This window comes from Lachnellula hyalina (assembly GCF_007821495.1).
Source record: "Lachnellula hyalina strain CBS 185.66 chromosome Unknown contig00049, whole genome shotgun sequence".
In the NCBI taxonomy this organism is placed as follows: Eukaryota; Fungi; Ascomycota; class Leotiomycetes; order Helotiales; family Lachnaceae; genus Lachnellula; species Lachnellula hyalina.
Genome location: NW_022157163.1, coordinates 59694 through 86519, shown reverse-complemented (window position 1 = coordinate 86519; position 26826 = coordinate 59694). Strand labels below are relative to the sequence as shown.

Below are 26826 nucleotides of genomic sequence, written 5' to 3'. Positions count from 1 at the left end.
AGTCAATTCCGATGTTATATCGCTTGTTGATAATGTTTCATGGTACCTAGGGCTAGGTAAAGGAGTACCGTGGAGTTATTCTATAGCCGTTCTGTTTTCGGGTATTAAATCTAATATGAAACGCAGCAGTTATCATCAAAACTTCAATGCCTCCACGTTTCTTGAAGAGCAAGATATTATTTCTCTCATAACCAGATTCTTAATCTACCATCACCGTCTATAAACACTTCGGATCGTATAATCCTTCTGCGGCCCCTTTACACTATATTCCAAACTCCACTCCTCAAGCCCCACGCCCTTGAAACTAAACGCATACGCCACATCATACAAATCCTCAATACACAAGTGACTACTTTTGGCGCGCCATGGTTCAGAGGGATCGGATTCGGAGACTGGTGGGATGATTTCGAGGGCGTGGAAAAGGTAGTCGACGGTCTTGTGGTCGGGTTTTGTGAACCAGACGGATAGGGTGTCGGTGGATGATGTGTAGCGGTGTACGTAACTATCATATTAGTTTCCGCGTCAGCAAGCAACATTGCTATATATAAAGAAGCAGAAAGATCAAGGGAGGGGGAGAATAAATACCTTCGTTTCGCCCCAAACTTCAATCCGTTCGTTGCGCTGAACTCCCCATTCTCAATATACAGATACTCCGCGTCAAAAGCAGGGTCGGTCGGAAACCTAGGCTTGAAAGACGCGGTTCCGGAGAGTGTGCCGGAGGGATAGGTAGCGATACGACTTGTGATCGTGCGTTGGAGGGTCCAGTCTCCTTGCATGGCTCGAAAGGCTGCGCGCGCAACGTATTTTCCCGTTTTCGCGGACGCGGTTATGGTATGATCAATGATTGAAAGTGCAGATGCAGCTTCCTTGCGTTCTGTTGCGGAGGCTGAGTCAGGAAGGTAGCGAGAAGGGAGAACTAATCCTGTGCGGCCTGTGGAGTCGCCAGGTTCGGTCCGCTTAATATCCATGATGCTGCTGAATGATTCCATCAAGAACGCATAATCTCCCATAGGGAACTGCGCTCTTCGAGGTTCAGTTCGTAGTTTCAGCATAGTCTCGAGCGTCGTGTCTTTGGCGAGTGCAGACGCTGCTTTGGCATCCCCACTCCAGAGCTTGCCTAGGTAGCGGGCTTGCATTTCCATAACGCCCCAGTATGGACTGCGGTAGAAGCCGACGAAGCCGAGGGATGGAATTGCGGCGTTGACTGTTGAATGGATATTTAGGGCAAGGGGGAATGCATCGCTTGTTGGGTCGAATTCTAATGCTGAGAGCATTTCTGTGGGTAGGAAGTCGAGAGATGGAGTGGCATCGAACCCGGTTGCGAGAATGACCGCCGCGACATCTTGCATGAGAGATGAGGTGGATCCATCTTTGATTTGAAGGGCATCCGCTTCATTGCTTGTGACTTTTCCCTTCACGATCTTAATCTTTTGTGCCCGTACAAATTCGTGATAGCCATCACTGACTGTCACAAAAGGTGGATTTGATCGAGTATCCCCTTGAATGGCTAGGTAAGGAGACCCAAATTCGCTTTGATCAGTGCCAAGGTAGGTGTTCATAAAGTTGTGAGTCTTATTTGCTGCTTCTGGTGATATGCAGCCGGAACTGTTTTGTACTGGTCCCTCTGGTCGCCATCCTAAGTTGTATGAGACCAAATCTACTGGTAGAAAAGATGGTGAATTGTTTGATTCCTGTTGGAAGATGTAAGTAACGGTTTGAAGTTATGAGAGGAAGGAAAAGTGGGAAGTGGTTATACCTTCTTCTGCTGACCATCTAAACCAGCTATGTCCAAAACAGGATCCTTGGGGAAGAATAAAGTCATTACCCAGACTGGGTTCTGGACAATATGAGTAATATAGTACTCTGAGGCATTGGAAAGACTACTCTCTCCCGGTGTATTTTCAGCGGAAGACAATTGAAGAGCAACTGCCGCGGCAATCTCAACACCAGACATCTGTCCACCAACGACCACAATGTTTCTACCGGTAACCATGGGAGCTTTACCGCCATTGGTGAGAAGGTCTTTGACATCTCTCACTCGAGAACTATGCACTACGGGAGCTTTGAAACCCTCAAGTATCTGCGGAACCTTGGCTTTTCCAAAGAACCCAGTCCCAACAATCAGGTGATCAAACTCACTCGTTTCTTCCACGGTCCCCTCGCGAGTCCTTACAACCCACTTCTCACCCATTAACTCTGCCCGCACAACCTTGCAACCCCTTCGAATCTCATATCCCCTATACACCTCCACATACCTCTCCAGATACCTCCCCACCTGCCACGCCTTTGGGAAAGCCGGCACGTCTTCATCCCACGCCAAATCGCTGAAACTGACAGTATGCTTACTCTGGTTCGTGCACATGTCTGGGTTCACCATGCCTGAAGAATCTGAAGGGGAGATCGGCCATAGTCCGCCTATTCGGGGTAATGCCTCGAAAACGGTCACGTGGAATGTACCAGGGGGATGAGCATGCGTGAGAGTTTTGGCAGCTACGAGGCCAGAGGGACCAGCGCCTTGGGATGTTAGTTATTATTTGGACTTTGAATATTCGGATGTGCTTACCAATGATGCATACTGTTTTTGCCATGGTGGTGAAGAGTCTTGGGGTTTGACGAAGACAGGGGATGGGCAATCGTCACAAGGGTGTGTTTCTGAGAAACATTGGCAATATGAGAATATTTGAGACGTAGATATGAGTCAGCGGCGATATTTAAAGCTTCTTGCTACTAAAACTCAGATTGAGAGTTGACAAGCCGAGTTTCCGACCTGGAGAAATGGTGAGGTTTGCGGGTGTGTTTATTGTGAAAGTTGTTTGATATTGCTCAAAACACACCTGGGACTACACGTGACGCTTCAGACTGACTTACTTGCCTCATAATTGCAGCTTTTTATGGACAAGAGTAGGAATGTATCGGACACCACCATATTTCACACAAGAAGCGACCAGCTACGGGTAATATATGTCACATGATCCAGCATCTCTGTACTACGGCGTTTCTTAAACTCCCGAAGCCGAGGCCTAGCGATACTAATAATCCTACCCTACCCCACGCTTCCCCAACCAACAGACCTCATCTCATGTTCAACCCCCGGATGTATGGATGCTACTGGTGGGACAACAACACTTTCAAACAAAGATGCATTTTCACTCTCTCAATTGGTTTCTTTGTCAAATACCCTTTCCTCACGTGCAGTTACATATTTCATGTAAATATCCCCAATGCGTCATTGTTTGTAAACTTGAGAACTTTACCAACCTCCCGACCCTAGGTAGGTATATATTCATGTGCGGGGTTAACCTTTCCCCGACGCCATTTCTGCCGATCCCCTGGGGCGAGCCAGTATAAAGGCAGAATTATCTTCACGATGCGCTGATAGTTGCCAGATGGGGTAAAGCCGGCCTCCTTACCCCAGTCCTGAACAAAGACAGTGGACGCTGCTGTCAAAGGTAAGTGGGATCTCTTTCTTTCTCTATATGGACTTCATTCCCGCATAATATTTCTGTCTTTTCTGCTTGTTCTGTCTCTGCCTATACATGTGAAGCATTAAAAGAACCCATCATTACGTGGCGTAACACATGACGGACCTGAGAAGTGTGAATACCTTCTTATTCAGAGCTTCACCTAGCTACTTTCTACCGTCATCTTTACCTCTTACTCTAAATCCGCGCGACCCTAACACAGCAAAATGACGACTCCGGTCTATAACCCTCCCGCTCATGTCAAAGATGGCAGCGAAAGAACCAGCGATGAAAAGGCACTCGAGGCTGGACATCTAGAGTCGCAACCACCACATCTTGCAGGCTTGCCTCCGGATCCAGATGTGGACCTTACCGCAGAAGAGAAAGCTGAAGTTGTAAGCTTCCCAAGATTTCCATCTTCCTTGACGGCTTGCTAATGAAAATTCTTAGGATCGCAAGCTCTTGTGGAAGCTTGACCTGACGCTTATCCCGTGGCTATGTATTCTTTATCTCCTTGCCTTTCTCGACCGGACGAATATCGGGAATGCGAAGATCGACCATTTACAGGCGGATCTTCACCACATGTCAACGGGGAAATACAATGCAGCGCTTTCGATTTTCTTCGTCTCTTATGCCGTGTTTGAACCCCTCACCAACATTGCGTTAAAGAGGTTTCGGCCCTCGATATTTATCCCCCTCATAATGTATGTGCTACAAACCACACTCTTGGAGCATGGCTAATATATCAAAAGGGTTATTTGGGGTCTTTGTATGACATTCATGGGATTTGTCACAAATTGGTCTGGATTAATGGCAGCTCGCGTATATAACCTCATCCGTCGCTTTCTCTACAAAATCTAACTTGAGTCCCCCAATAGTGGTTCCTCGGTCTCGCAGAAGCTGGTCTATTCCCCGGGATCAACTATTACCTCAGCTGCTGGTATAAACGTTCTGAATTCGGTATTCGCGCCGCCATCTTCTTCTCCGCCGCCGCTGTATCTGGATCCTTCGGTGGTCTCCTCGCAGCCGCAATCGTCAAAATGGATGGTCTAGGCGGACGCCCTGGGTGGGCGTGGATTTTCATCCTCGAAGGCATCGTAACGGTTCTCTTCGGCATCGCTTCTGTTTGGTTCGTGCATGACTTCCCTGATCTCGCGACATTTCTCTCGGAACAAGACCGCGCGCGTGTCGTCCGCAGATTGAAGATGGATCAGCAGTCTTCAGCTGAACATGAGGAGTTCAAGATGAAGTATGTTTGGATGGCGATTAAGGATTACAAGATGTGGCTTGGCATGATCATTTACATGGGCTGCGATATGCCTCTTTACGCCTTCTCTCTTTTCCTACCTAGCATCATATCCGAGCTTGGATATAGCAACGTTAAAGCACAACTTCTCAGCGTTCCTCCATATGCTGCGGCAGCTATCCTGACGGTCGTCATCGGATACGTAGCCGATCGAACAAAGAGGCGCGGTCTTTGCAACATCGGCGTCTCTCTCATCGGTATAGTAGGTTTCTCTATGTTGCTCGGAAGCCAGAAAGTAGGTGTGAAATACGCTGCAGTCTTCCTAGGTGCACTGGGTATTTACCCCTGCATCGCCAATACCATAACTTGGGTCAGTAATAACGCCGAAGGAAGTTATAAGCGCGGGGTTGTTCTCGGTTTCGTGATCGGCTGGGGAAATCTGAACGGGATCGTCAGCAGTAACATATTCCAGAAAGCACCGAAGTATGTCTCGGGCCATGCTACGATTCTAGGGTATATGATTGTGTTTTTACTTGGAGGCAGTATTGTGCTTGATTTGTTGCTGGTGAGGGAGAATAAGAAGAGGAGAGACGGGAGGAGGGATCATTGGGTGGAGGGGTTGAGTGCCAAGGAGTTGGAGGCGTTGGGAGATATGAGGCCGGATTTTATCTATACTTTATAAGGGAGAATCAAATATTATGCCATACTGTATCCATTATCAGCTATACGTTGAAGCTGGGGTTTCGATGAAAAGAAGCCCGGTATATCACGGGCATCCCGTTCCTCAAATACCCGAAGAGTGTCCGTGTACGTGCGTAGACTACGAAACACGAACATCACATCTCCAAGTATAATATACCTTGAAGATCCTCCATCCCCGTATATTCCATGCATATTTTTCTACGTATACTGTATTCCCCTCTTAAAATCTAATCTAATCACCCGAGCGCAAAACAACACAACCCCACCACCAATATAGTACACACATATCAAACCCCGTCCCTCTCTGAACATCACCACCACCACCAACCAAAATGACCACCAAACTAGGTCTCCATAGTTCCTACCTCTCAATCCTCCACTCCCAGTCATTCACCTGGACCTTTTCCCACGCCCTCCTCACATCCCCCACATTCCACGTGATAAACCCGCGAGCGCACCGCGCGAAGGGCGACACGGTGTCGGTGCGCGTGCGTGCTGCGGCTGTGGCGGGACTGGGCGATGAGGCGATTTTGGCGTTGCTCACGAAGGGGTTTTTCGGGGGCTGGGTGTTTGGGATTGAGGGGTGGGTGATGCGGGTCTGTGGGGGAGTGGCGCCTGCTTGTTTTCAGGGTATGTATGTGTGCATATATATGCTCTTGTGTTTCTTTATTGGTTTTTGGGATACGAGGTTTGAGATATGGAGTGTGTGAGTGTGTGTGAGAGAGAGAGAGGGGTGTTTTTGTTTTACCTAGATGCGGTACTGAACGAAAGAATGGTTATTATGGTAACTGAGTGACTGACTGATGATGTTTGTTTGGTATATATAGGGTTTAAAGACAAGCCACCGAAGAAAGTAATATGGAAGGGCTCTGATATCTCGAAATACAGCCTTGTGCCTACAGGGGATATGCTGTTCGATTTCTTGCTCGTCTCTAAACACATACAGCCCACAGCCACAAAAACACCAACCTCACCATCACCGTCATTACCCGGCTACAGTTGCGTCGATTACGGATTCGGCTCCGACAGTGGTAGCTTTGCAGGCGCTCATCGGTTTGCAGTTGTGCGTCAGGAACGGGACGATGAAGCGGGGAAAGAGGGAGAAGAAGAGTATGTAGAGTTGAAACTGGAGTGTTTCCGGTGCAATCCGTTGGTAAATCGGGAGTCGTGGGCTGAGTGGGTGCCGTGGCTGCATTATTGGTATGCGAGGTTTTTGTGGGCGGAGGCTGTGAGGAGTGTGTTGCGTGGGTGAGATGAGGTGAAAGGGGTAGGTGAAAGAGGGAAGAGGGTTCATTATAATTATTGAGGGGGTAATCGCCACTCATTTCGTGTATGAGTAATAGAGGAAATGTCTAAGGACATGCTTTATAGATGGAGGAGTATAAAAGGAGGAATTCTTGCAGTATATATATTCGGTCCTGACTATTTGTTTGTTAGACGGCAACTGGGTGTCAATGGCAGCGAGCTAGTGAGGTATACGGACCATGAAGCTGGTCACCTTACACTCAGGCTGATGCAAGAGAAGAGCGACTTAATAAGACATTGGGAGACAGCATGGTTCCTCTAGGCCAAATTCCGCTGCCCATGCTTATTTGCGTACCCAACAAAGTCTTCGAGATAGAGAGATACGAAAAAGTCGAACCGCAGGCGCCAGTTAATGACAGAAGAAAGTGCGCTAGATATGACTCGACCGATGATGAGATGACACACCATGCTGCAAGGTTTGCAAAGCGAATTCCAGATTGAGAGATTCGTGAAGCAGATAATAGTAATATTTTCAACGCGCTGTAAGGTATGAAAGTGAAGGGCATGTAGACTTTTCCGACAGAAGTAGCCTCGCTATTTCACATCACAAGATTAAATATGACTTATTCACAACAGATAACCAAGTACACGAGAGTCCTTAAGTCCCACAGAGTTGGCAATCTCGCTCTGCATGCCCGTCATGGCTTTTTCTCCCTCTTCCAACGATCTTTTTTGGTCATCAGAGCATACTTCAAGCCACGGTTCCGCTGACTGGGCGACGAGATCCTAGTGATGATCTCGGGAGTAGTAAGTCTTCTTCACTCCGAGCGTAGCCCGAAATCGGATGAGGCTTTTTGCTTCAGGACTGGACGAATATCACAAACATCGGAACTCATATGCGTCCAAGCACGATCGTCGATGGCAATGCACCAAATCCAACATTTTTCATATCATTGATATTGTCCTCGAGGGTGACTTTTGTTCCTTCGTCCTGCTGGTCCGTCTTGGATTGACTGGTGGTGCCGTTGAATGGCAAGGTGACCTGACGGCTGCTTCGGGTCGGTAGTGATATGGCTCAACAAGCGAGTAGTGACTTTCGTAGGATGTCGAGCCATTATGAGGAGGTATTGCTGAGAAGTCGTGTAGCATCTGGCATCTTTCCGGTCCGTCTATGAGGTCCTATACTTTAGGAAACTCAGTAGCGTAAAGAAAGGGATTAAGCCACATACTCATTTCCCAACTAAAGGGTAATCTGCCCCTTCTCACACCACCAACTTCCTATTCTATTCTCCTCATCCTCATCCCCATCCTCATCCATATCACCAATAGTCCTCTCTCCATCCCCAAACGCTTTCTTATACAACATATCATAGCTACCCCACATCCCTATAAAGATCAAGGCAGTCACCTTCGCAAACCATACCGGCACTCTTCCATCGCCATCCGCAAGCTTCTGCCCCAACCCTAATATCGCCAATAAGAAAGGGCTCCACACTGCCAAAAACAGCGCTTGCCCTGCCTTTTGCCTATATGTCGTAATCGTGTAGCTGCGGATATCATATAGAAATGCCATATAATCAGCAGGCAACGAATGTTCTTCCCCGCCGTCCGTAATAAGCTTCATGTAACGTGCAGACGCTTGCGCGTATGATGGATCGGGGCGCTGTAGACGTCCGTTGTCTGAAGAGCGGGGTGAGAACAGGGTGTGTGCCATGAATGGGGAGCCCTTGGGTTCGGGGTCGACAGTTTTGAGGCCCGGAGGGAGAGTGTAGCAGGGCACGATTACATCTTGATAGCTTGCTCCTCCGCCCTCAGTCGCTATTATTGTGCGGTAGTCTTCGGGTGTGACTTCGTAGACGACGCCGACGAGGCCTTTGTGCCAGCGGTCCTTGTGGTAGTCATCGTTTGTAGGAGGGGGGGCGTTGGTGTCGCGGTACCGTGTGTTGGCGAAGCAGGGCTCGATATAGGGGATTCCGGGGAGGTCGAAGGTCAGGGAGAGAGAAGGGATGTGGGCGTTTATTGCGGAGAGGGGTTTGATGCCACGGTTTCCGAGGAAGGTTTGGGCGGAGAGATTGGATCCGTAGGCTAGATAGAGGATTGTCTTTTCGTTTGAAGTGGACTCGAGCCGTGAACTTGAGGTTTGTGGTAGTTCAGGATGGACTGCGGCAGATGAGGAAGTCTGGATTTTCCAGAGCTCTTGGAGGGAGCCGTACAGGTGCTGGCCGGAGCTTAAGGTTTCTGCTTGTGGGAATGCCATGATTGTGATGGCGTAGGGATAGAGATAGAGATAGAGATAAGAATTTGTGTTTTGCAGCTGCTAGGGAATCTAGAAATAGAAATTGCTTTTGCTGAACTACTTGGAGCTTGAAAAAGAATAAGAGACATATAAAAGAGAAGAATTGAAGACGCGCAGTGCTCGTCGATGACCAATCCAGAGGTTGTCAGTCGGGACTTCTCAAACCCCGAGCCGTTCAGCTCCAAGGGTTAGGAGTAAAGAAGGTGGCAGAAGCTATTTACAGTTGTATAATGTTGAAGAGAAATCTTATATCGAGAGAAGAGTGTTTGGTAGACCGTATCGTGTAATTATGAAGATATAAAGGCATGCGAGACATGACTTGAGTAAGACAAGGTTGTCCAGGCATCTGATTGGCTCAGAAATGGCACCAAATAAATCCCCCACTTGTTACGACATCCCCTCTTCCAATTTAGGCAAACAGCTCCAACTCCAAATTCCATACTAAATATGTCCTTGGTATCAGGACCAGGCCGTGCAGGAACCTCTTCTGCTCTGCCAGAGGAGCTCCAGCTAGCTATTGAGCCGCATGTAAAATATATCCAAAGCCTCGACACCGTATTTCCTGCCCCCCCTGTTGTCTGCTCTATTACTAACTGCTCGCAGCGTAAAGACGAAATCGAGTACTGGCTCACCGAACACCTACGACTAAATGGCTTGTACTGGGGATTGACAGCGCTGCATCTGCTAGGGAGACCAGATGCCTTACCGCGAGAGGAAACAATTGATTTTGTGCTGAGCTGCCAGACCGAAGACGGAGGGTTTGGGGCGGCGCCGGGACACGATGCGCATTTGTTGTATACGGTCAGTGCGGTGCAAGTACTTGCTACTGTGGATGCGCTGGATGTGTTGGAGGAGAGGGGAAAAAGTGGAGGAAAGCTGGGTGTGGGAAAATGTACATCCCGTCCTGTTCTCCGAGGCGCAGAAGGATTTATGCTGATGGACTGTCTGGAAACTAGATATTGCCGCCCTTCAGAATCGAGGAACAGGGACATTTGCGGGTGATGAATGGGGGGAAGAAGATACACGATTCCTTTACGATGCCCTGAACGCCTTATCCCTTCTACATCTGCTGGACCTGGTAGACGTCAATAAAGCAGTCGACTACATCATCTCGTGTGCGAATTTCGATGGTGGATATGGAGTTAGCCCGGGGGCTGAATCGCATTCCGGCCAAATTTTCACATGTCTTGGAGCGTTGAGCATTGCTGGACGATTGGACGTTGTGAATGGAGATAAGCTGGGTAGATGGCTTAGCGAAAGACAGGTGGATGCTGGTGGGCTGAATGGAAGGCCGGAGAAGCTTGAGGATGTGTGCTATAGTTGGTGGGTTGCGAGTAGTCTTGCGATGATTGGACGGCTGCATTGGATTGATGGGGGGAAGTTGACGGAGTTTATCTTGAAGTGCCAGGTGAGTGTACATGGACGAATATTTGGAGATATATGCTGACAAGAAGCAGGATCCCAAAGAAGGCGGCCTTGCTGACCGTCCGGGTGATATGGTTGATGTCTTCCACACAGTATTTGGAATTGCTGGGTTGTCATTGCTTGGATATCCTGGCGTGGAGGAGGTTGACCCTGTCTAGTAAGTGGCTTTGTCCCGGAAGTTTCTGTGCTCTGCATACTGATCTGAATATAGCTGCATGCCAAAGACAGTCGTCGAGCGAGTGCTTGGTGCAAAGTAATACGACTTTTGATGACTTGATGAATATCATGAATCCAAAACCTGACCCTTTTCTTATGTGACGTCGATCCTCTCACTGCTGGTAATCTTGATTCAATGGTATTCTTGACGTTATTCTATCTTCATACAAAAATCTCCTGCCATCTAATAACCTACTACCGATACATAAACCGTAACTCGTGGTTGGAAGGATACAAGGCAGGAGAAGAATGAGTTCACTGGTTTTGAGAGAAAGCATATTGTTCTTTAGTTTGGTTTCTCAAAGGCTGATGATACATCTTCCTGTCTCAACAGTCTTTGCCTTCCTTCAATTGGCTCGAAACATCATCGGGACGTTTCTTCAGCTACTTCTCACGATACTCTATTGTTCGGAGATATTAATACGTATCTACTCGATGTATTTCTCTGACCGTGCCTCGTCGAAAGCTAGCCCTGAGGTATATAGTTTTCTGTAGTATCACGCTTGCAACCTGTCTCTGGGCGGTGGGAAGGCACGACTGTCATGCCGCTTCGAAGGCGGATGATAGTAGCTGCCAAAGACGGCTTTCGCAATCTGATAATTGCAGCTATTAGTCAAATGCAACAATCAATTCTACTGTTTTAAAGTCCCAGACTTTCTGCAACTCGTGAACACTATACAAGCAATATTCGGACGTGTTTTCCCATGTTAGTCCTCCCCGCTATGTTCCTTCCTCGTCGAAAAGTACGCCAAGGCCAAGCGAGCTCTCCTTGTCTCCAAGTCTTCTTCTCCTCCGAACTTCCTTCCTTCCCTCCTTCCCTCACCCACCCCGACACTTCCTCTCAACACGACTCGGCTGCCTCCCTCTTGCTCGGGTCAGTCAAATGTTTGCATTTCCACTTGCGTCTTCTTCGCATTGCTGATTGCAAGTACGGTACGTCCTTGCGTCTCTGTTTATTTACACCCGACTCCGACAGACAAGTCGCGATTTATATGGATTGCTTCGTTCTTCTCGACCGAGAAGTAGCGATGCAAGCGGATATTGATACTGATACTGATACTGACACTCCAGCAGTTGCGATTGAGGATAGCTACCTTGCCATCTGTTCAGCAGCAGCGACGAGAGTAATCGTTCACCACCGACGAGCTGCAATCGAGGCAGTCACTGAACATTGTATGATTACGGGTACCTAGGTACTATATATCCATTGAACAGGTACGTGGGCGGTGTGCAGCTCATCTATTCCCGGCCTCGGTTTCCTCTCCCAGTATTCCACATACCTCGATGTTCGCATCCACTGCTTTCTACACATCACTTTGCACGGATTACATTCAACTGGCCCAACTTCAACTATCATGCTGGTCGATATCACCTCCTTTACCGGTCTTGCTGAATGCCTCACAAGCCATGGGATATGCCTACCTCTACTCTGCCACGTCTTCCTCCCTGCTACAGGATGCAAAATAGTTTGCACATCTCCTCCCTTCACATGCGGCTCACTTGCAGATTGAGAGCTGGAACCCACCTACCATCCGCATCTCCCGTCAACGAATGTCAAAGACATCTCCTGCAGAATATCCACCAACAGACCAGACTTCCACTACAAGCCTTCTTCACAACCAAAAGCACATTCACCGATATCCCTTCATTCAATATCACTCCACCCCGCCCAAAATGCACTACCCTGATGTGTATGCTCTCCTCCAAGCTATGCCGCCTGATTTTCCCACCTATCTGGACCCTTTCCTGTTGGACCCAGCTTTGTTCGAACCAGCTCCAATTGATCATCATGTTTACCATCCTCCAATTCCAGCAGCTAACGCAAAGCCTTCAGCAGAAACTGCCAACATGCCTCCAAAGATGAAAACTGGATCCTCTGTCCCTCTCATTTGCAGTCTTTGCCCAAAGAGTCCTAAATTCTCCGACATCTCGCATCTGCTTACCCACATTTCTTCGAAATCCCACCTAGCTGCCCTTTTTAAGCTCAAGATTCGCTCCCAAGCAGAGCAACACGCAAAAGACAAGGTCGACGAGTACGAACTATGGTACAGCGGCAATGATCTGGATACTCTGCTATCTGATCGACTTGCTACAAAGGACCAGAAGAAGAGAAACAAGGATAAGAAGAGCAGGCTTTCCAATGCTTCCAAATCTCCGGTGAGTATCAGCCACACCTGCTTTTAGAAGTCATCTTGCGGAATAGTTATACTAATGGCTGTTTCTCCAAAGGTCAAAAAAGAAGAAGTTGCCTACGAACCTGCTCTAGATAGTACCCCTCTCTTCCGAGCTCCTGTTCCTCTTATGCACCCATACAACCCGGCAAAAAGCAGAGAATCTGTGTCTATGGAGGATGACTGGGGATTCAACTCGCTCTACGATACCCCAACTGTTCGACGCCGAGTACCAAACTTTGCGGATAGTGAGTCTCCAGTAGGTCGGCTGCTCGATCCAAAGTGAGCCTATCCCACATATGATTTCATTATGCAGACATCAAGGTACTGACAAACCAATCAGACTCAAGACCCCATCCAGGTCCGCCATCGAAAAGAAGTCGAAGAACGGAGACAAGATACCGGACAGTGCTCAACTCAAAGGTGCACTTTGGCCAGGCATGGATCTTTTCGATTCCGCTACCCCAGAGATGAAGAGAATGAGGAACCAGCGTAAGGATGTCAACGTTATGAGGCAGATGAAGGCCAGATCGGCTGAGATTGAGCCAGCTGAGATTAGTTACTTTGCAGATGGCGAGTTCAGGGCGTCCAGAGATATCTTCGGTCCTCTTTCTGATGCAGAGAGTCCGGTATGTTTTCCAGTATTACCCTTTTTGTTCTTACACTCATCAAATCTTGGGCAACTGATCTTTTCGCTTATTCTAACGCCCTACAGGCTAAAGATCCCACTCCCAAGAGGCAGCGTCGGACTCGTAAGCCAACTTTGAAAGAAGTTAGTATCAACGCCCCTCGCCTTCGTGCGTCTCGGTCAAAAAAAGCGGCCGGCAAGAGCCCCCAGAAACAGTACGCACTTATGAATGACAATGTCCCCGCTGTCGGATTATTCCGCAAGCCAGTACCTAATCTCAATCCATTGGCTCCTGGTCCGGCTTTTGGGCAGAACTTTGCTCCAACCACCGAAGAAGAAGAAGAGTTCAAGATGACTATCGGTGGCTTGAAGAAGAAGCCTACCATGGGAGTGTTTCAAGATGCTCCTGGAGAGAGTCCGTCAGGTATGCTTTCAACAAGCGCCACTTCAGTCCCCCAGCTAAATCCCAAAGGTCAAACAGAGAGCTCATTGGAGGATCATCGGTATGTAGCCATAGCCTACTGCTGAGACTACATTACTGACTTTCGTGCAGTTTCGACTTGCCTAACAACGGTTTACCTCTTTATCAAAACAATTCAACGACTATCAGCCATATTTCACCGACCCCTGTTCCAAAGGCCATCCCAGCTCGCAGTCTGGGAAAGGAAAACATGCACTCTCACATGCCTACTCGACAGTCAGCTTCTTATCCTTCCCACGTCTACCCTTCTCAGATACTCTACAATCCCTCTTCCAACCCACTTTATAACCATGCCTACGCTGGTACATTCGGATACGGTGATCATCATAATCCTTTCAATGATGTCAAGTTTTCCCCTGCTTTTGCCCCCAACCCCTACGCAGACTTGTCACAGACTGCCCAGCCAGCTCGCGCTCGGCCCAGGAATCAATCCGGAAAAGCTAAAAGTGGATCTGGACCTGGATTCGGATCAGCATCCGTTTCTGCTTCTGCTTCTGGCATGAACGACAACTGAACTATCTGCAATTCTCCAACTATTCATCAAGACGCTCTATTAACCGTCTACGGCGTTACGGGGATCATGATATTATCAAAGGACGTAACATTATTGTTTTTATTGGCTTTTCTATATTCGGAGTTCCTTCCTTTACATTCACGACATACATACGTCACGATGGAACGAGTACACGAATGGCATGAATTATTGGGTCTACATTGCTATTTGCTCAACGTTGCTCTTACCCCTCGTTGTATCATAACCGCAGCCTTAGAGTTGCTCTATGCCGCTCACCAGCTGATCAAACTGATCGGAATTACTCTCAAATACATTGGCAATCATTCTTGACAGACTGCCCAGCTTCTTCTGCTTGGTTTCCATCTCCATCTCATGTGACTTCCGTATTGCAGTGTCCAGCACTGGCTTCGGTACTCGAGCCAATCTTGCAACATTAAGCCCATACGAGCGATGCGCCACTCCCTCACCCACTTCATACAAGAACGTAATCTCTTCCTCCCCATCCCCTCCCTCCTGAGCACTGAATTTCATATGCACATTCCTCAGCTCCCCCTCCTTTTCAAACGCCCTTGCCATACCGGCCAACGTCTGATAATGGGTAATAAACAAGCAAGCACACTTTGTCTCCCGAACCACATAATCCAGCACAGCGCCCGCAATGGCCACACCATCATGCGTACTAGTCCCCCTTCCTAGCTCATCTAGGATCACAAGACTCCTACTTGTCGCCGACTTGAGAATCGAAGAGGTTTCGGACAGTTCAACCATAAAAGTACTCTGATTTGTGAACAGCGAGTCGAAAGCTCCCATTCGCGTGTAGATGCCATCTAGCAGTGACAAGCAAGCCGAGCTGGCCGGCACGAACGACCCGATTTGCGCCAGGATGCAGATAAGTGCTACTTGTCTGACGTAGCTAGATTTGCCGCCCATATTTGCTCCGGTGACAAGCAGCGCGCGTTGTGTTTCTGAGAGGGATGTGGAGTTGGAGATGTATGCGCTTGAGAGGAGCTGTTCGACCATTGGGTGCCGACCGTCTTTTATGGTTATAGATGCACCGGGCGAGGAAATGAAAGTCGGCTTGCAGTAGCCTGGGAACAAAGCAACGGTTGAGAGCGAAAGCAGAGCGTCGAGGAGGGAGAGAGATGAGATGGCATCGCGGAGGGGGGTGTACGATGCTGATATTTCCGCTAACAAGGCCGAGAAAGCGACATCGCAGGCTGAAGATAGGGATTCCTTGTGCTGATCCCGCTCCCTCAGCAATCGAACTACTTCAGGTGTATGAAAACGACTCAGTTTCTTCGTGCCCGAGATCTTCATCCATGATGCAGGGACGTTCTTCAATTCGTTGTTGGGCACTTCGATTAGATACTCGATGCCAGCTACTGTTACGTAGGATACAGGGCGGTGGTTCTTCAGCTTCGATGTTGCTTCTGAGCGATGCGCGTCGAGGTCTTGCTCTATGGCGCAGATTCCTAATTTGTGGTCGCTGATGGACTCTGTCTCGTGATCTTCGCGGAAGAAGGCGTATTTGTCGTCTTTTCGCGCGGCTTCAGCATTGAGTTTGTCCAGGAAGGATATCACAGTCTCTAGTATCGTGGGCAGAGACGCGATGGCGTTGCTGATGAGCGGAGATTCGAAACCAGTATCTGAAGCGGTTTTCACGTGGGCGAATTCATTGCCAATGCGTTGCAGTGTTTGCAGGGCTGTGAGGAGCTCAGGACGTGTGCATTTTCCATAGTAGATGCGGATTAAACTGCGTTCTAGATCGGATTTGATGTTCCGGAGCAACGCGTGGAGTTGGTCCACTCTGGGTGTTTGGTGCCCGTCTTTCAGCTCTTCCACTGCGGAGACGCGGTCTTCGAGGTGGTCTTTTTCGAGCAAAGGCTGCCCGACCCATTTGCGGAGTAGACGTTTGCCGAATCGAGTTTTGGTTTTGTCGAGAGTCCAGAAGAGACTGCCTTTCTCAGTGTGATCTGTTTGGTTGGTATAGATCTCGAGGCTGGTAAGAGTGTTTCCGTTGAGCAACATGTGGGAGCGGGCGCTGAAGGATTGGAAATACTTTGTTAGGTCGAAGACGTGCTCAAGCCCGTACTCGGTCATGTGGGTGATCATTGCGGATAGACATATCGTGACTGACTCTTCTAGTTTGAGAACCCTATCGAGGAGATTCTGCTCTCTCTCGTTGCCCGTCTCTTCGTTCTTCTTGAGCTTGTCGGCGTAGAATTGGGCAACATGAGAGTATGCTTCAGTACCCATAGCCTTCTTCTTGCCCACACGCTCAACACGAACTTGATCTCCGAACACATTGGTGCTGCTACCTGAAAGATGTTGTACAAGCTTGTCCGTAGCTTTTGTAAGATCTCCCACTATCAAGAATTCGCATGGTGATATATGGAGTAGTCGTGTTTCGAGCTCGTTCCGCATAAATCCGTCCTCAAAAGTGTCATAGATAATATCTCCAGTTGCAGGCTGAACGGCTAGGATGCCAACATCGACCTTCTCATCAGTCCCCAATCCTTTCGCTTTTGTCTCAGTAATACACAGCAGATATCCTGTTTTTGGAGCACCACTAGAGGGATCACCTGGTTGGTCAAGCTCTTCCATGTCATCGATATATGTGCCTTTCGTATAGACGTTGGTGAGCTTCCGTATGAAGGGTGCATTTCGATTGTCTCCTGCCTTTTTCAAAGCAGCTGTCTCAATTTGCCTAACAACACCGATTTTGTGTCCAGCTTGAACCAACCTCCTTGCATGTACGGATAATCTATGGGTGGGGATACTTGCTGAGGCAAAACGGTCCAGATGGGCCTCGGATGGGTCTATAAAGAAGTCAGGCGGGCTCATCCATAGCTAACAGGGACAACGTACGCTCATCGTATCTGAATTTCCCTGGTATACACACTATGCTCAATACCTTTGCCGCATCCCTTGCATCTTCGCCAAAGAACTTGAATTTGTAGCCCACCTCTACTATCAACAGTGTATCCATATGCTTCCTCTTGATGTCGAGAACTTGCAACTCCAGAGGCGTCAACTTTCCCGTCTTAGCTCCCTTCTTCTTGGTCTTTGCAGGAGCTGGCATTTCATCCTCCTCATCTTCGTCTCCCTCAGCGTCTGCCGTTTCCTCGGGAACTTGATACCTCCGCTTGAGACTGTCTGGATGTCCCAGCTTCTTCACGAACTTCTTGTGCAGTTCCTCCTTCTTGGCCTTAGTGGCTTGATCGTCCTCCTCTTCCTCCCGTATAGACTCGACACCTGCAAGTTGACTTGAGCCATTGTACAGGTATCGTTCGGTTCGTGGGGAGGGTTTCGCCTGGGAGGTCTGTCGTGGTGGTGGTGCGGAGAAGAAGCCACTGCTCTGCGCATCTGTGCGGGGTTCTTCATTCCTGACACGCTTCGATGGTCTGTCATCCGCATCCTCCGCTACTGGTCTCTTTGAAGCCCCATTTGTGATGGACTGGAGTGGCTCTTCGTCATTCTCGCTGTAGAGCTCATCGTTTACATGAGAACTCTCGCGCGCTGGGGGCGTCTGTGAAGCTTGGGATGGCTGTGATTTCGAGAGTCCGTTCACGGTTTTGGGGGTAAAGAAGCTCGCGATTGATTGTTGCTTCCTTGGGGTAGGAGTTGGTTTCCCCATTTTGATTATTGGGCTTTGAAGGACAATAGTTGTAGAATTGGGTAACGCGTCGAGGGAAGAGAGACGCGTTAAGTGGTACTGTATTTACATAAGCAGCTGATTGAGTCGCTGAAAGTTTAGCGAGCATTGCGCTGGAAATTGGTTTCCCTTCTCTTCCTAACCTCACCTCATCTCAACCTCAACCTCCTCCAGCGTTCCATTTTGTATATTTGCCTTGCACTTTATTCTTTGTGGCATGTCGCAACATGTGGATTTCTGCTACGTTTGTGCAAAGCATTCATTGTACAAGGTACATCTATACCGTACTCGGGTAGTCGTTGCAGTATTTCCTACCAATGTCTTCATAGCATGGGATTTTATTTTCCGGTCGTCAGTCCTTTCACCGTCACCCTAGAAACAAAGAAGCTTGCATTTGACTCGATTTATGATTTCTATCGACCATGCCAGATCCGACATATTGTAACTCAGAAGGGGGAGCCAGTCAGGATGGAGTCCCGAGCTTTACAAGCGTGATGCTTCAACTATAACCCTCCCTTTGAGATTATCTTGATATATTCATGCCTTGGTTGCGAGTACACCTTCTCCCTCTTGAATAAGCTCTCCGCCGTCACTTCGGGATACTCACAGATTCTGAGAGATTCACAGAGCTGTCGGCGGCGACGTCAAGATGAATCTCCATCCATCTAACTACCTTCAAAAACGCCCTCAACCATTTATATTCTCTATCATCATAGGGTCTTACTCTCCTCCCAGCGCATCGGTGTATGCTTTGAGGGAGGCACAGACTTGTTCGGTGCTGTTTAGGGGGGATAGAAAATACCGGGGTCCGCTCCGAGCCATTTCCTCCCGTAGATCGCCATTCGATTCGCGGGACCACAATTCTTGGAGAGCCGGTATAAACATACATCAGCCCATCTTGCACAACTTTGATGTCGGCCGCTATGTCGTCTGGGTATTGACTATAGTCGGATTGCTGTTTGTTCTCGTTCAAGGACATATCTGAAGAATAGCGGGTCAGCATTGCTGGGCCAAGAAAGAGTTCAAAGCTTAGAAGCATCCCTCAGACATCTCGGAAGCTCCAAAATCACTTATGCTCCGAGACCGCCTAGACAAGGGAGTAAGGAAAAGTTGCATACTCTGCATCTGCTCCGAAGCATCTAAATCGCTATTTGGTGGATACTTCTCGCTTGCTTTGAAGAATACCCCAAGATACCGGTCATAAGGCACCAGCTCTATTAGATCGATCCCGTAAGCACATTGACCGTTAAAACTTTTAGGAATTGATGTGTTCCGCGAGCTCTTTTCCGAGTTCCCTTCAAACCTAGCCGCAATGTGAGCAGTGTTGGGCCGTGGCCCAGCTTGCGACGGATCAAGTGGCTTCTTGAGCATGGATTTCCAAGGATCCACAGACATAAGTTGGGCCAAGAAAGCTCTCTGCCGCGTTTTTGATTTGTTGATCCTGTCAATTGCTTTCTTAATCCAGTTCCAACGGGCGCGAAGATTGTCACATCGCGTGTCATCAAGTGAGGGCAAAGGTCCAGAACGAAACGGCATCAAGATCTCTTCTTGAAGCGTGCTTAATCGCAAACTTATCTCGACGTGGTCGATCAGAATCCTGGGCAAGCTAGTTGATCCGACTGGAGGATTCATAATGGAGATATTTTGCAGAAGATATGAGTCACCAGCCGGCGAATGTTCCCCAGACAGAGCTTGAGCTGAAAATCGACAAATTTCTCTGTGGAGGATAAAGTACCTACAGGTTCTCATCAGTAGTGTAGTTTCAAGCGAAATGTGAACTAGGGGTTTTGGAATGTCGCAGAGACGTTGAAAGAGGAATTCATATTCTTCTGGACAAAGAAACCAGATGCTCCAAAAATTTACTCACTCCATTATCATAGCGGCACGTGCTACTGAAGGGAACAATCGCTGGTACTTCAAATGGCTGAAGACACAGCCATTCAGAAACTAATGAAGGAGGGAAGTTAGCGCTACTTCACCAAATGTGATTTCGAGTTCATGATAATGTTTGAAGAGGTGTAAACGATCCTGCTCTTTGGGAATATGTTTATGGAAGTTTACTCTAGAAAACTCATAGATGCGGAACAAAACAAGCATAACTTACGTTGTCATTATGAGATAGGATTTGAAGAACTTTCACGATTGGTAAATCATCCAATATCTGATGGACTACCTCGCGAGGAAGTCTTTGGAGATTACGCAATCTGCAAGATCTTCATGTCAGTATTTCCTCGCGCAGAAGGATTTTAAAATTTGAGCTTATTTATTAATGTCTCTAAAGGTCCAAGATATTTGAAAGTGCTTCAAAGTCCCAGTGGCATCTGAGAGAGGGATATGACAGCAGAAATTTTACTTACGGGGTCGGGAGCGGTGAAGGTGGGATCCCTTCCATATCTCATGTGGCACTCAATTGACAATTCCTGTAAGACTTTAATTCGTACGATCTATAGATTTGACATATAGTTACAGTCGAGCTTCTTTCGGATGAGACTGAGTCGAGATGAATAAAAGAAGACTGTAGCCTGAATGCAGTTGCAGTTCTCGGGTATATGTTTCGCCGAAGAAAATAACCAATGCGAATAAAATAACATATGCTCCAAATATACTTCACGAAAACAGAAAAATTCAACTGGTTTCGAATGCTGTGAAATTACAGTCTCCTACTCGATTATGCGGTTCGCGGTCGCGTTAAATTCGGCTGCGGCTTGTGAAGAGTTTCTAGAGAGCGAAGACCCTTTAATAATTGCTTGCCAACTACGAGCAGATGAGGAAGCATGCAGGTCTGGCAGACTACCAAGTCTGCTGGCTCTATATGTTCAATCTTTGAGTCCTAAAAAAGCAGACTTAGTTGGAACTCAACTATGTCCTGAGACCGCCAAATATTCTCGTTCTATCAAGATGGTCCAGTATTCTGGGATTGTCGGAAGTATCAAAGCATATCTGACGCACATGACTCACGAGCATCGACTCGAAGATCTGCCAAGTGTTGGAATAGAGAAGCCAAGATATCATCCTTCAACAGAGGATTATGAAACAACCTTGAAAGTCCTGGACTCCATCAAGAATGAAGACGGGTTTAGGATCAAGGCGTCGACGTCCTTGGAGGACATTGTCAGGACATTGGAAGAGTCTCTGAAGAATTCTTCTTTTGGTCACCAAGACCATGTACCACGGGCTCCACTCAGAGAGTCTATGCAGATTACCAAGTCGCAGAGAAAATGTTATATTTGTCAATTCTGGCTCGTCACCCCGCACCCTCAATATCAGTCTCTGTGTAAGGCATGTGGAGAGTTCAACCTTGCTTCATCGAATCTATCACTTCCATCAAACTTGCGACTCGTTGGCAAAACGGCTTTGGTGACTGGAGCAAGAATCCATCTGGGCTTTCACACAGCACTTCGATTGCTGAGGAGTGGTGCAAAGGTCATCATATCCTCGCGGTATCCACGGAATGCAGCGTTGAGATACCTGGCAGAGTCGGACGCTGGGAATTGGCATGACTCGTTGAAAATTATCGGGGCAGATTTCCGGGCTGCCCGAGACGTCTTTCAGCTGGTTGAATGTGTGAAAGGAATTTTGAAGCAATGGGACTTTGGTGGGGTCGGAAAACTGGATATCTTGGTCAACAACGCCGCTCAGACCTGGACTGACTCTATTCAGAAAGAGCAAGAAGCGATTGAGCAGGAAGAAATGTTATACCTGGAAAGATCAGCCTCCCATTGCGGGGTCCTTGTTGCATCTGATTATGTGCCTCGCGTCAGAGGAGGAACCCAGGAGTCAGAACCTCTGATCACTTTGTCTCAGCTAAGGGAGCAAATTGTAGAGGCTATCCATAACACGCCAGATGGGGATAACATGGTCGCAAATCTACCAATAAATGGTCACACGTCAATGGCAGTCCAAGACGCAAGCGATAAATGCTCGTGGTTCCAAACCCTCCACGAAATCCCCTACGAAGACATTATATCAGCCCATTCAGTCAACACCTTTGTCCCATTAATCCTCATCCGGGAGCTACTCCCCCTCATGGGCACAACACGCTCTCAATCGCCCCTCCCTCTATCCACCAAACCCCGCGCCCACATCATCAACGTCTCCGCCCGCGAAGGCATGTTCGAAGCCAACCCCAAATCCAAACACAAAAACGGACAACACGTACACACCAACCTGACAAAAGCAGCGCTCAATATGCTTACGGAAACAGAAGCCTGGCCAGCGTGGCGGGAACGGAGAGTGGCAATGAACTCTGTGGATCCCGGGTATTTGAGCATGCCCCTGGAGATGGAGAAGCGGGGTAAGAAGTGTCCGATTGGGTGGGAAGATGGGGCTGGACGGGTGCTATGGCCGGTCGCAGTTGGTGAGAGAGGTGAGGCCGTTTGGGGACGGTTTTTGAAAGATTATGGGGCGTACCATGTTGATGTTGGGGTTGGACGGTAGAATAATGCTGCTTCTTTTGGGCGTGGTTTCATATGATGAGGCGGGGCGAACAAGTCGTATGTACTTCGAGGCAAAATCATGGCCTCTCAATCTCCTTTTATAAGCGATTCTTATACCCATCTAGCTTTTCCGAGCTCTGGGTCGGAATCCGTACTTAATTCCGAACTTGTTGTCAATTTGCGGTATTCTTGACTGTACTTTTTCGGGATACTCACTGGCTCACTTTCCTTTCCCCGCCCCCTCTCTTGAGCTAGATCATACCCAGCGGTACCTCCGTAAGCATCAAGTGTGTGATTTATTGGCTCCGGGCTAATACACCACGGCAGTAAGAATGATTGCTCTTCTTTGTTTCGACCGAAAATACTCCTTTGGATGTCGCAAGCATGCGGGGCTAAGCTGAGATCGGAAGGGCACGAAATGTCACAGTATTCTTCTTCCTACATATCCGACCTTGGACATCAATTACCTCGAGAAGGTTTCTGCAAAGCCAAATCCAATACAACCGAATATCACAAACCGTCAAACTCAACTCAGCCAAATCCTGCAATCTATCACAATGGACGGCGCAACTGCCACTCCAGTTTCTGTGCGCGCAATCGTCGCGCATGAGCCTACTACTGTGGGTAAACCGAATTGGAAACTGGACTATGCGAACCTACGCGAGCTTGATGGTAACGAACTACTCATTCGCATGGTCGCTACCGGGGTGTGTCATACAGATATGTTCTTTGCATCGATGCCTCCAGAAGCTGGACCTTATCCAAAGGTGTTAGGCCACGAAGGTTAGTACGATATTCAATACAATTCAACCCCAGTACTAATATATTCACAGGTGCGGGTTATGTGCATAAGATAGGTTCGAAAGTACAAAATGCTGTTGTGGGAGATTCCGTGCTTCTATCGTTCCGGTCCTGCTCAACATGCAAAAGTTGCGAGGCGAATCATCCATCTTACTGCCAGCAATTCGCAGCAATGAATTATGGTTTCGAGCAGGAAGTGTTTCAGATCGCTGGCGGCTCGAAAGCATCAGGAGCCTTCTTTGGACAATCATCATTCTCCAGCTACGCGATTGTCAAAGAATCATCTACGGTGAAAGTAACGGACTTGGTTAACGACGAGGAAGAGCTAAAACTCCTCGCGCCGATGGGCTGTGGATTTCAGACTGGAATAGGGACTGTGGAGAATCTAACAGCTGCGGGAAGCCAGGATACGATTGTCATTATGGGCCTCGGAGGTGTTGGACTAACTGCAATCATGGTAAGCTATTTCTGCTATTTCTAGTGATAGCGAAGCTCTGCTAATTCATCTAGGCTGCTAAAATGAAAGGCTGCGCCACGATTATTGGTGTAGACCGAGTTCCAGCACGGCTAGAAATGGCGACAAGCTTTGGAGCAACACATGTCATCGATACATCTGACAACAAGTCGGATCTCACTCAAGCGATCAAAGCTCTGACGGGAGGTAATGGCTCTACAATCACTATAGATACCAGCGGGAACCTTGGTTTGATCACATCTGGATTGGACTTCACGGGCCTTAGAGGGCAAATGGTTCTACTCGGGGTGCCACCGATGGATGCATCGCTGACTGTAAATGCTTTCAGTTTCATGCAGGTAAGAGGTTTAGTTCCACAAGACAAAATGAGACTAAACGTTGGCAGACAGGAAAAAGATTACTTGGTAGTATCGAAGGAGACGTTACTCCATCTGAGGCAAGTAAAACTAAATAATTCCGAATGCCCAGCTGATAATTGGGTAGTATATACCGAAAATGATACAGTGGCATCGAGAAGGAAAACTTCCCATAGACAAGATCGTCAAATTCTATCCGGTAAGGAGACTGAGATATTTTGCAGAAAATGCGGGCTGACTAATGTTGCAATAGGTCGAGGAGTTTCAGTTGGCAATGTCTGAAATGGATGCTGGAGTGACCATCAAGCCGATTATAACTTGGTAGTAGACTAAAATCGACAAGTAATGGGCAATAAAGAGTTGGTATTTTAACACTCCGTTCTATGATACCACTTTCAACACGATTGTTTCAACTTCTCCATTTTCAAACATGTCTTCCTCTTGATCATTTTATTCATGTGGTTGGGATCTGAAAGTAAAGTTCACCACTCTTGGATCTTGAAAAGCCTTGCGGTAAGTAGAAAAAGCAGCAATACGTTATTACTATCGACTTTTGATGTCCTACGCCGCCTACCTCTATTTCTATCTAGTGCTTTTACAGGGGGTTTCAGGGCTCAAGAAGATTCATTTCATGGGACATTAACGTACGATTACGTACTATTCTATGCATAGTATATATACATGGGGTTGCCAACCGCAGGGTAGTGAGCTCCGAAAGACATTCCTAGAAACACCAATCTACACCTCTTCCTACGACGAGAAATCTAGCCTGAATCCACCAGTGCACCCGTTTTGGAACAGGCCGTCCGGATCATACTTCTGGCTAGCCTCCCGCATAAGCTTAACGTTTTCTTCGCCACAACCTTTATACGGTCGCTGCCACTCCATGCAATAATTCATGAACCTGTACGGGTGGTCCGCCCGTCTTGCCACTGCAGCCGCATCGACCTGCTCCAGCGTGCGGCGGACAGCCGATCGGACCAACTCGTCGTCTTTAGCATTGGCCCACATAACGGCGCAATTGATGATAATCAGGGGCTCAGTACAACCCTCGAGGCCGAGAATGTTCGGGTCGCCCTTATTCGCCCAGCCGGGTAAGATGGTCTGGAAGACAAAGGGGAACAGCAGGCCTTTCACATGCCGCAGCTCGGTCGTCGTCTGGCAGAAAATGGCGTAGGCGGCCCTCATAGTCTCAGCATCATTGCGGATGGTTGTCGTTCCCATGGTATAGCGGGTACCGGGTGGTGCAGTACGGCCAAAACGTTCGACGGCCGTTGTGTGGCTCTCGACTGCATGGCTCCGTTTAAAGCTCCACAGCGACGGGAATCCCGTTTCCTTCCAATGAAACGGCCATTGCTTGTTCTCCGGGGCCTTCGTATACACAAGATTAATAGAGATGAGCTTCAGGCCAATTTTCTGCACGTAGACAAAGGACATTATGGGGCCAGCGGCATTCTCATCAAACGCGCCGGGCTGCCCAGAACTCGCGTGCGAGAGGTAGTCATGATAAGCCTTTATTGCTTTTGCGTGTTGGAACGACGCAGGTGCGATGATCTGCGCTGCCCACAGCGGTGCTGAAGGCAGGCTACGCAGCGTGAAACGAGTAACGATGCCGAAATTGCTGGAGCCGCCTTTTAATACCCGCCATAGCGCTGGATGCGACGAGGCTGAAGCCGTCACCACGCTTCCGTTGGCGAGTACGATCTCGTAGCTCACGGCATTGGAGCAGACGAAGCCAAACCTGGGAGAGTAGAAAGATATCCCACCTTTGGTTTAGCCATGTTAGGACTCGTCAAACATACCTTAGTTAAAGAATGATAGAATCCTACCTTGCAAAGTCAGCCCGCCCACGCCAACTGGCGAGTTCCTCCCCCCTATTACAACCAGTCCTTCCTCATCGAGTCGTTTATACACATCGATCCATTTAGCACCCGTCCCAACAGTCACAGTCGATCCATCAACAGCGGGCACCACCTCACAAAACTTGCTGAGATCAACCACAACGCCATCCCGCACCGTCGACGCCCCGAGCCCTGGATTGACACCGCCGCTTCTGATAGCGAAGAACCCTGCCACTGGAACACCCGCCTGGCCGCGGCGATCTTGCTCCCGTTTTAAGATCGCAACAGCGGTACCAAGCTGTTGTGCATCGCAAGGGCGTACGATGCACGCTGGGATTATCTTGCGGTTCGGCTGGGCCCAGCTACCATCTACGGCTTGCTGGAAGGCCGCGATGTCAGATTGCAAGATGACGCAATTAGGTAGTTTGGCAAGAAGACTCTGGATGTATTCTGGGAGTTGCTCGGATGGTACGCTTGCTAATGGGTGGGGCTTTGGGGCTGGTTGCTGTCTGGGAGGTTCTCGTTTTCGACGGAGTGCGAGGACTGTGGTTAAGACGGCGAGAGCTGTTGCCGTGTACAAGTAGAGAGTCTGCGATGCCATGACTGCGTATTGCTATGGCGGGCATAGAGCGAATGCGTTAATTCAGGCCCTCTACTCGTATCTCCCAGATATCGAGGAACTATCAAGCAACTAATCGACTGTTAGAAATGAAGTTAAAAGACGTGGAAGAAGAAGTATGCCAGGAAGCGAGATACATCACTTTCATAGACGTGTGCAGATATGCTAAGAAATTTGCTTGGTAAAGCTTAATGGCCCCGTAGTTTCTTGACACATTATGACTTGCATTAGCTTAGCGTTATACCTCTTTTAGCTATA

The 26826-nt window shown here is 48.3% G+C and overlaps 9 protein-coding genes across 9 annotated transcripts; 5 read left to right on the top strand and 4 right to left on the bottom strand.

Moving 5' to 3' along the window:
* Positions 1–210: 210 nt before the first annotated feature.
* Positions 211–2588, bottom strand: LHYA1_G004198 (Flavin-containing monooxygenase FMO GS-OX-like; the record flags this gene model as incomplete). The annotated part of the gene is made up of 4 exons (XM_031149160.1): positions 211–502; positions 586–1691; positions 1757–2514; positions 2564–2588. 4 exons carry the CDS (start codon positions 2586–2588, stop codon positions 211–213), a joined length of 2181 nt encoding a protein of 726 aa, XP_031006177.1.
* A 1100-nt stretch (positions 2589–3688) lies between these two features.
* Positions 3689–5389, top strand: LHYA1_G004197 (putative transporter; the record flags this gene model as incomplete). Its single annotated transcript, XM_031149159.1, has 4 exons — positions 3689–3856; positions 3912–4165; positions 4214–4283; positions 4340–5389. 4 exons carry the CDS (start codon positions 3689–3691, stop codon positions 5387–5389), a joined length of 1542 nt encoding a protein of 513 aa, XP_031006180.1.
* Positions 5390–5741: 352 nt separating this feature from the next.
* On the top strand, positions 5742–6607 carry LHYA1_G004196 (uncharacterized protein; the record flags this gene model as incomplete). The annotated part of the gene is made up of 2 exons (XM_031149158.1): positions 5742–6047; positions 6356–6607. Coding segments are annotated over 2 exons (558 nt in total), but the record flags the coding sequence as incomplete, so codon positions are not given.
* A 1161-nt stretch (positions 6608–7768) lies between these two features.
* gliK (Gamma-glutamyl cyclotransferase) lies at positions 7769–8911 on the bottom strand (the record flags this gene model as incomplete). The annotated part of the gene is made up of 2 exons (XM_031149157.1): positions 7769–7833; positions 7930–8911. 2 exons carry the CDS (start codon positions 8909–8911, stop codon positions 7769–7771), a joined length of 1047 nt encoding a protein of 348 aa, XP_031006182.1.
* A 486-nt stretch (positions 8912–9397) lies between these two features.
* Positions 9398–10632, top strand: BET2 (Geranylgeranyl transferase type-2 subunit beta; the record flags this gene model as incomplete). Its single annotated transcript, XM_031149156.1, has 5 exons — positions 9398–9505; positions 9554–9842; positions 9907–10358; positions 10408–10532; positions 10587–10632. The coding sequence occupies 5 exons, from the start codon at positions 9398–9400 to the stop codon at positions 10630–10632; spliced, it is 1020 nt and encodes a 339-aa protein (XP_031006181.1).
* A 1633-nt stretch (positions 10633–12265) lies between these two features.
* LHYA1_G004193 (uncharacterized protein) lies at positions 12266–14385 on the top strand (the record flags this gene model as incomplete). The annotated part of the gene is made up of 6 exons (XM_031149155.1): positions 12266–12748; positions 12821–13044; positions 13106–13391; positions 13478–13814; positions 13863–13893; positions 13944–14385. 6 exons carry the CDS (start codon positions 12266–12268, stop codon positions 14383–14385), a joined length of 1803 nt encoding a protein of 600 aa, XP_031006184.1.
* Positions 14386–14637: 252 nt separating this feature from the next.
* Positions 14638–18022, bottom strand: msh3 (DNA mismatch repair protein; the record flags this gene model as incomplete). Its single annotated transcript, XM_031149154.1, has 2 exons — positions 14638–17204; positions 17254–18022. The coding sequence occupies 2 exons, from the start codon at positions 18020–18022 to the stop codon at positions 14638–14640; spliced, it is 3336 nt and encodes a 1111-aa protein (XP_031006183.1).
* Positions 18023–20566: 2544 nt separating this feature from the next.
* On the top strand, positions 20567–22477 carry MIMI_R665 (Uncharacterized protein; the record flags this gene model as incomplete). Its single annotated transcript, XM_031149153.1, has 2 exons — positions 20567–20585; positions 20697–22477. 2 exons carry the CDS (start codon positions 20567–20569, stop codon positions 22475–22477), a joined length of 1800 nt encoding a protein of 599 aa, XP_031006186.1.
* Positions 22478–24858: 2381 nt separating this feature from the next.
* sol5_1 (Bifunctional solanapyrone synthase) lies at positions 24859–26550 on the bottom strand (the record flags this gene model as incomplete). Its single annotated transcript, XM_031149152.1, has 2 exons — positions 24859–25874; positions 25938–26550. The coding sequence occupies 2 exons, from the start codon at positions 26548–26550 to the stop codon at positions 24859–24861; spliced, it is 1629 nt and encodes a 542-aa protein (XP_031006185.1).
* Positions 26551–26826: the final 276 nt, after the last annotated feature.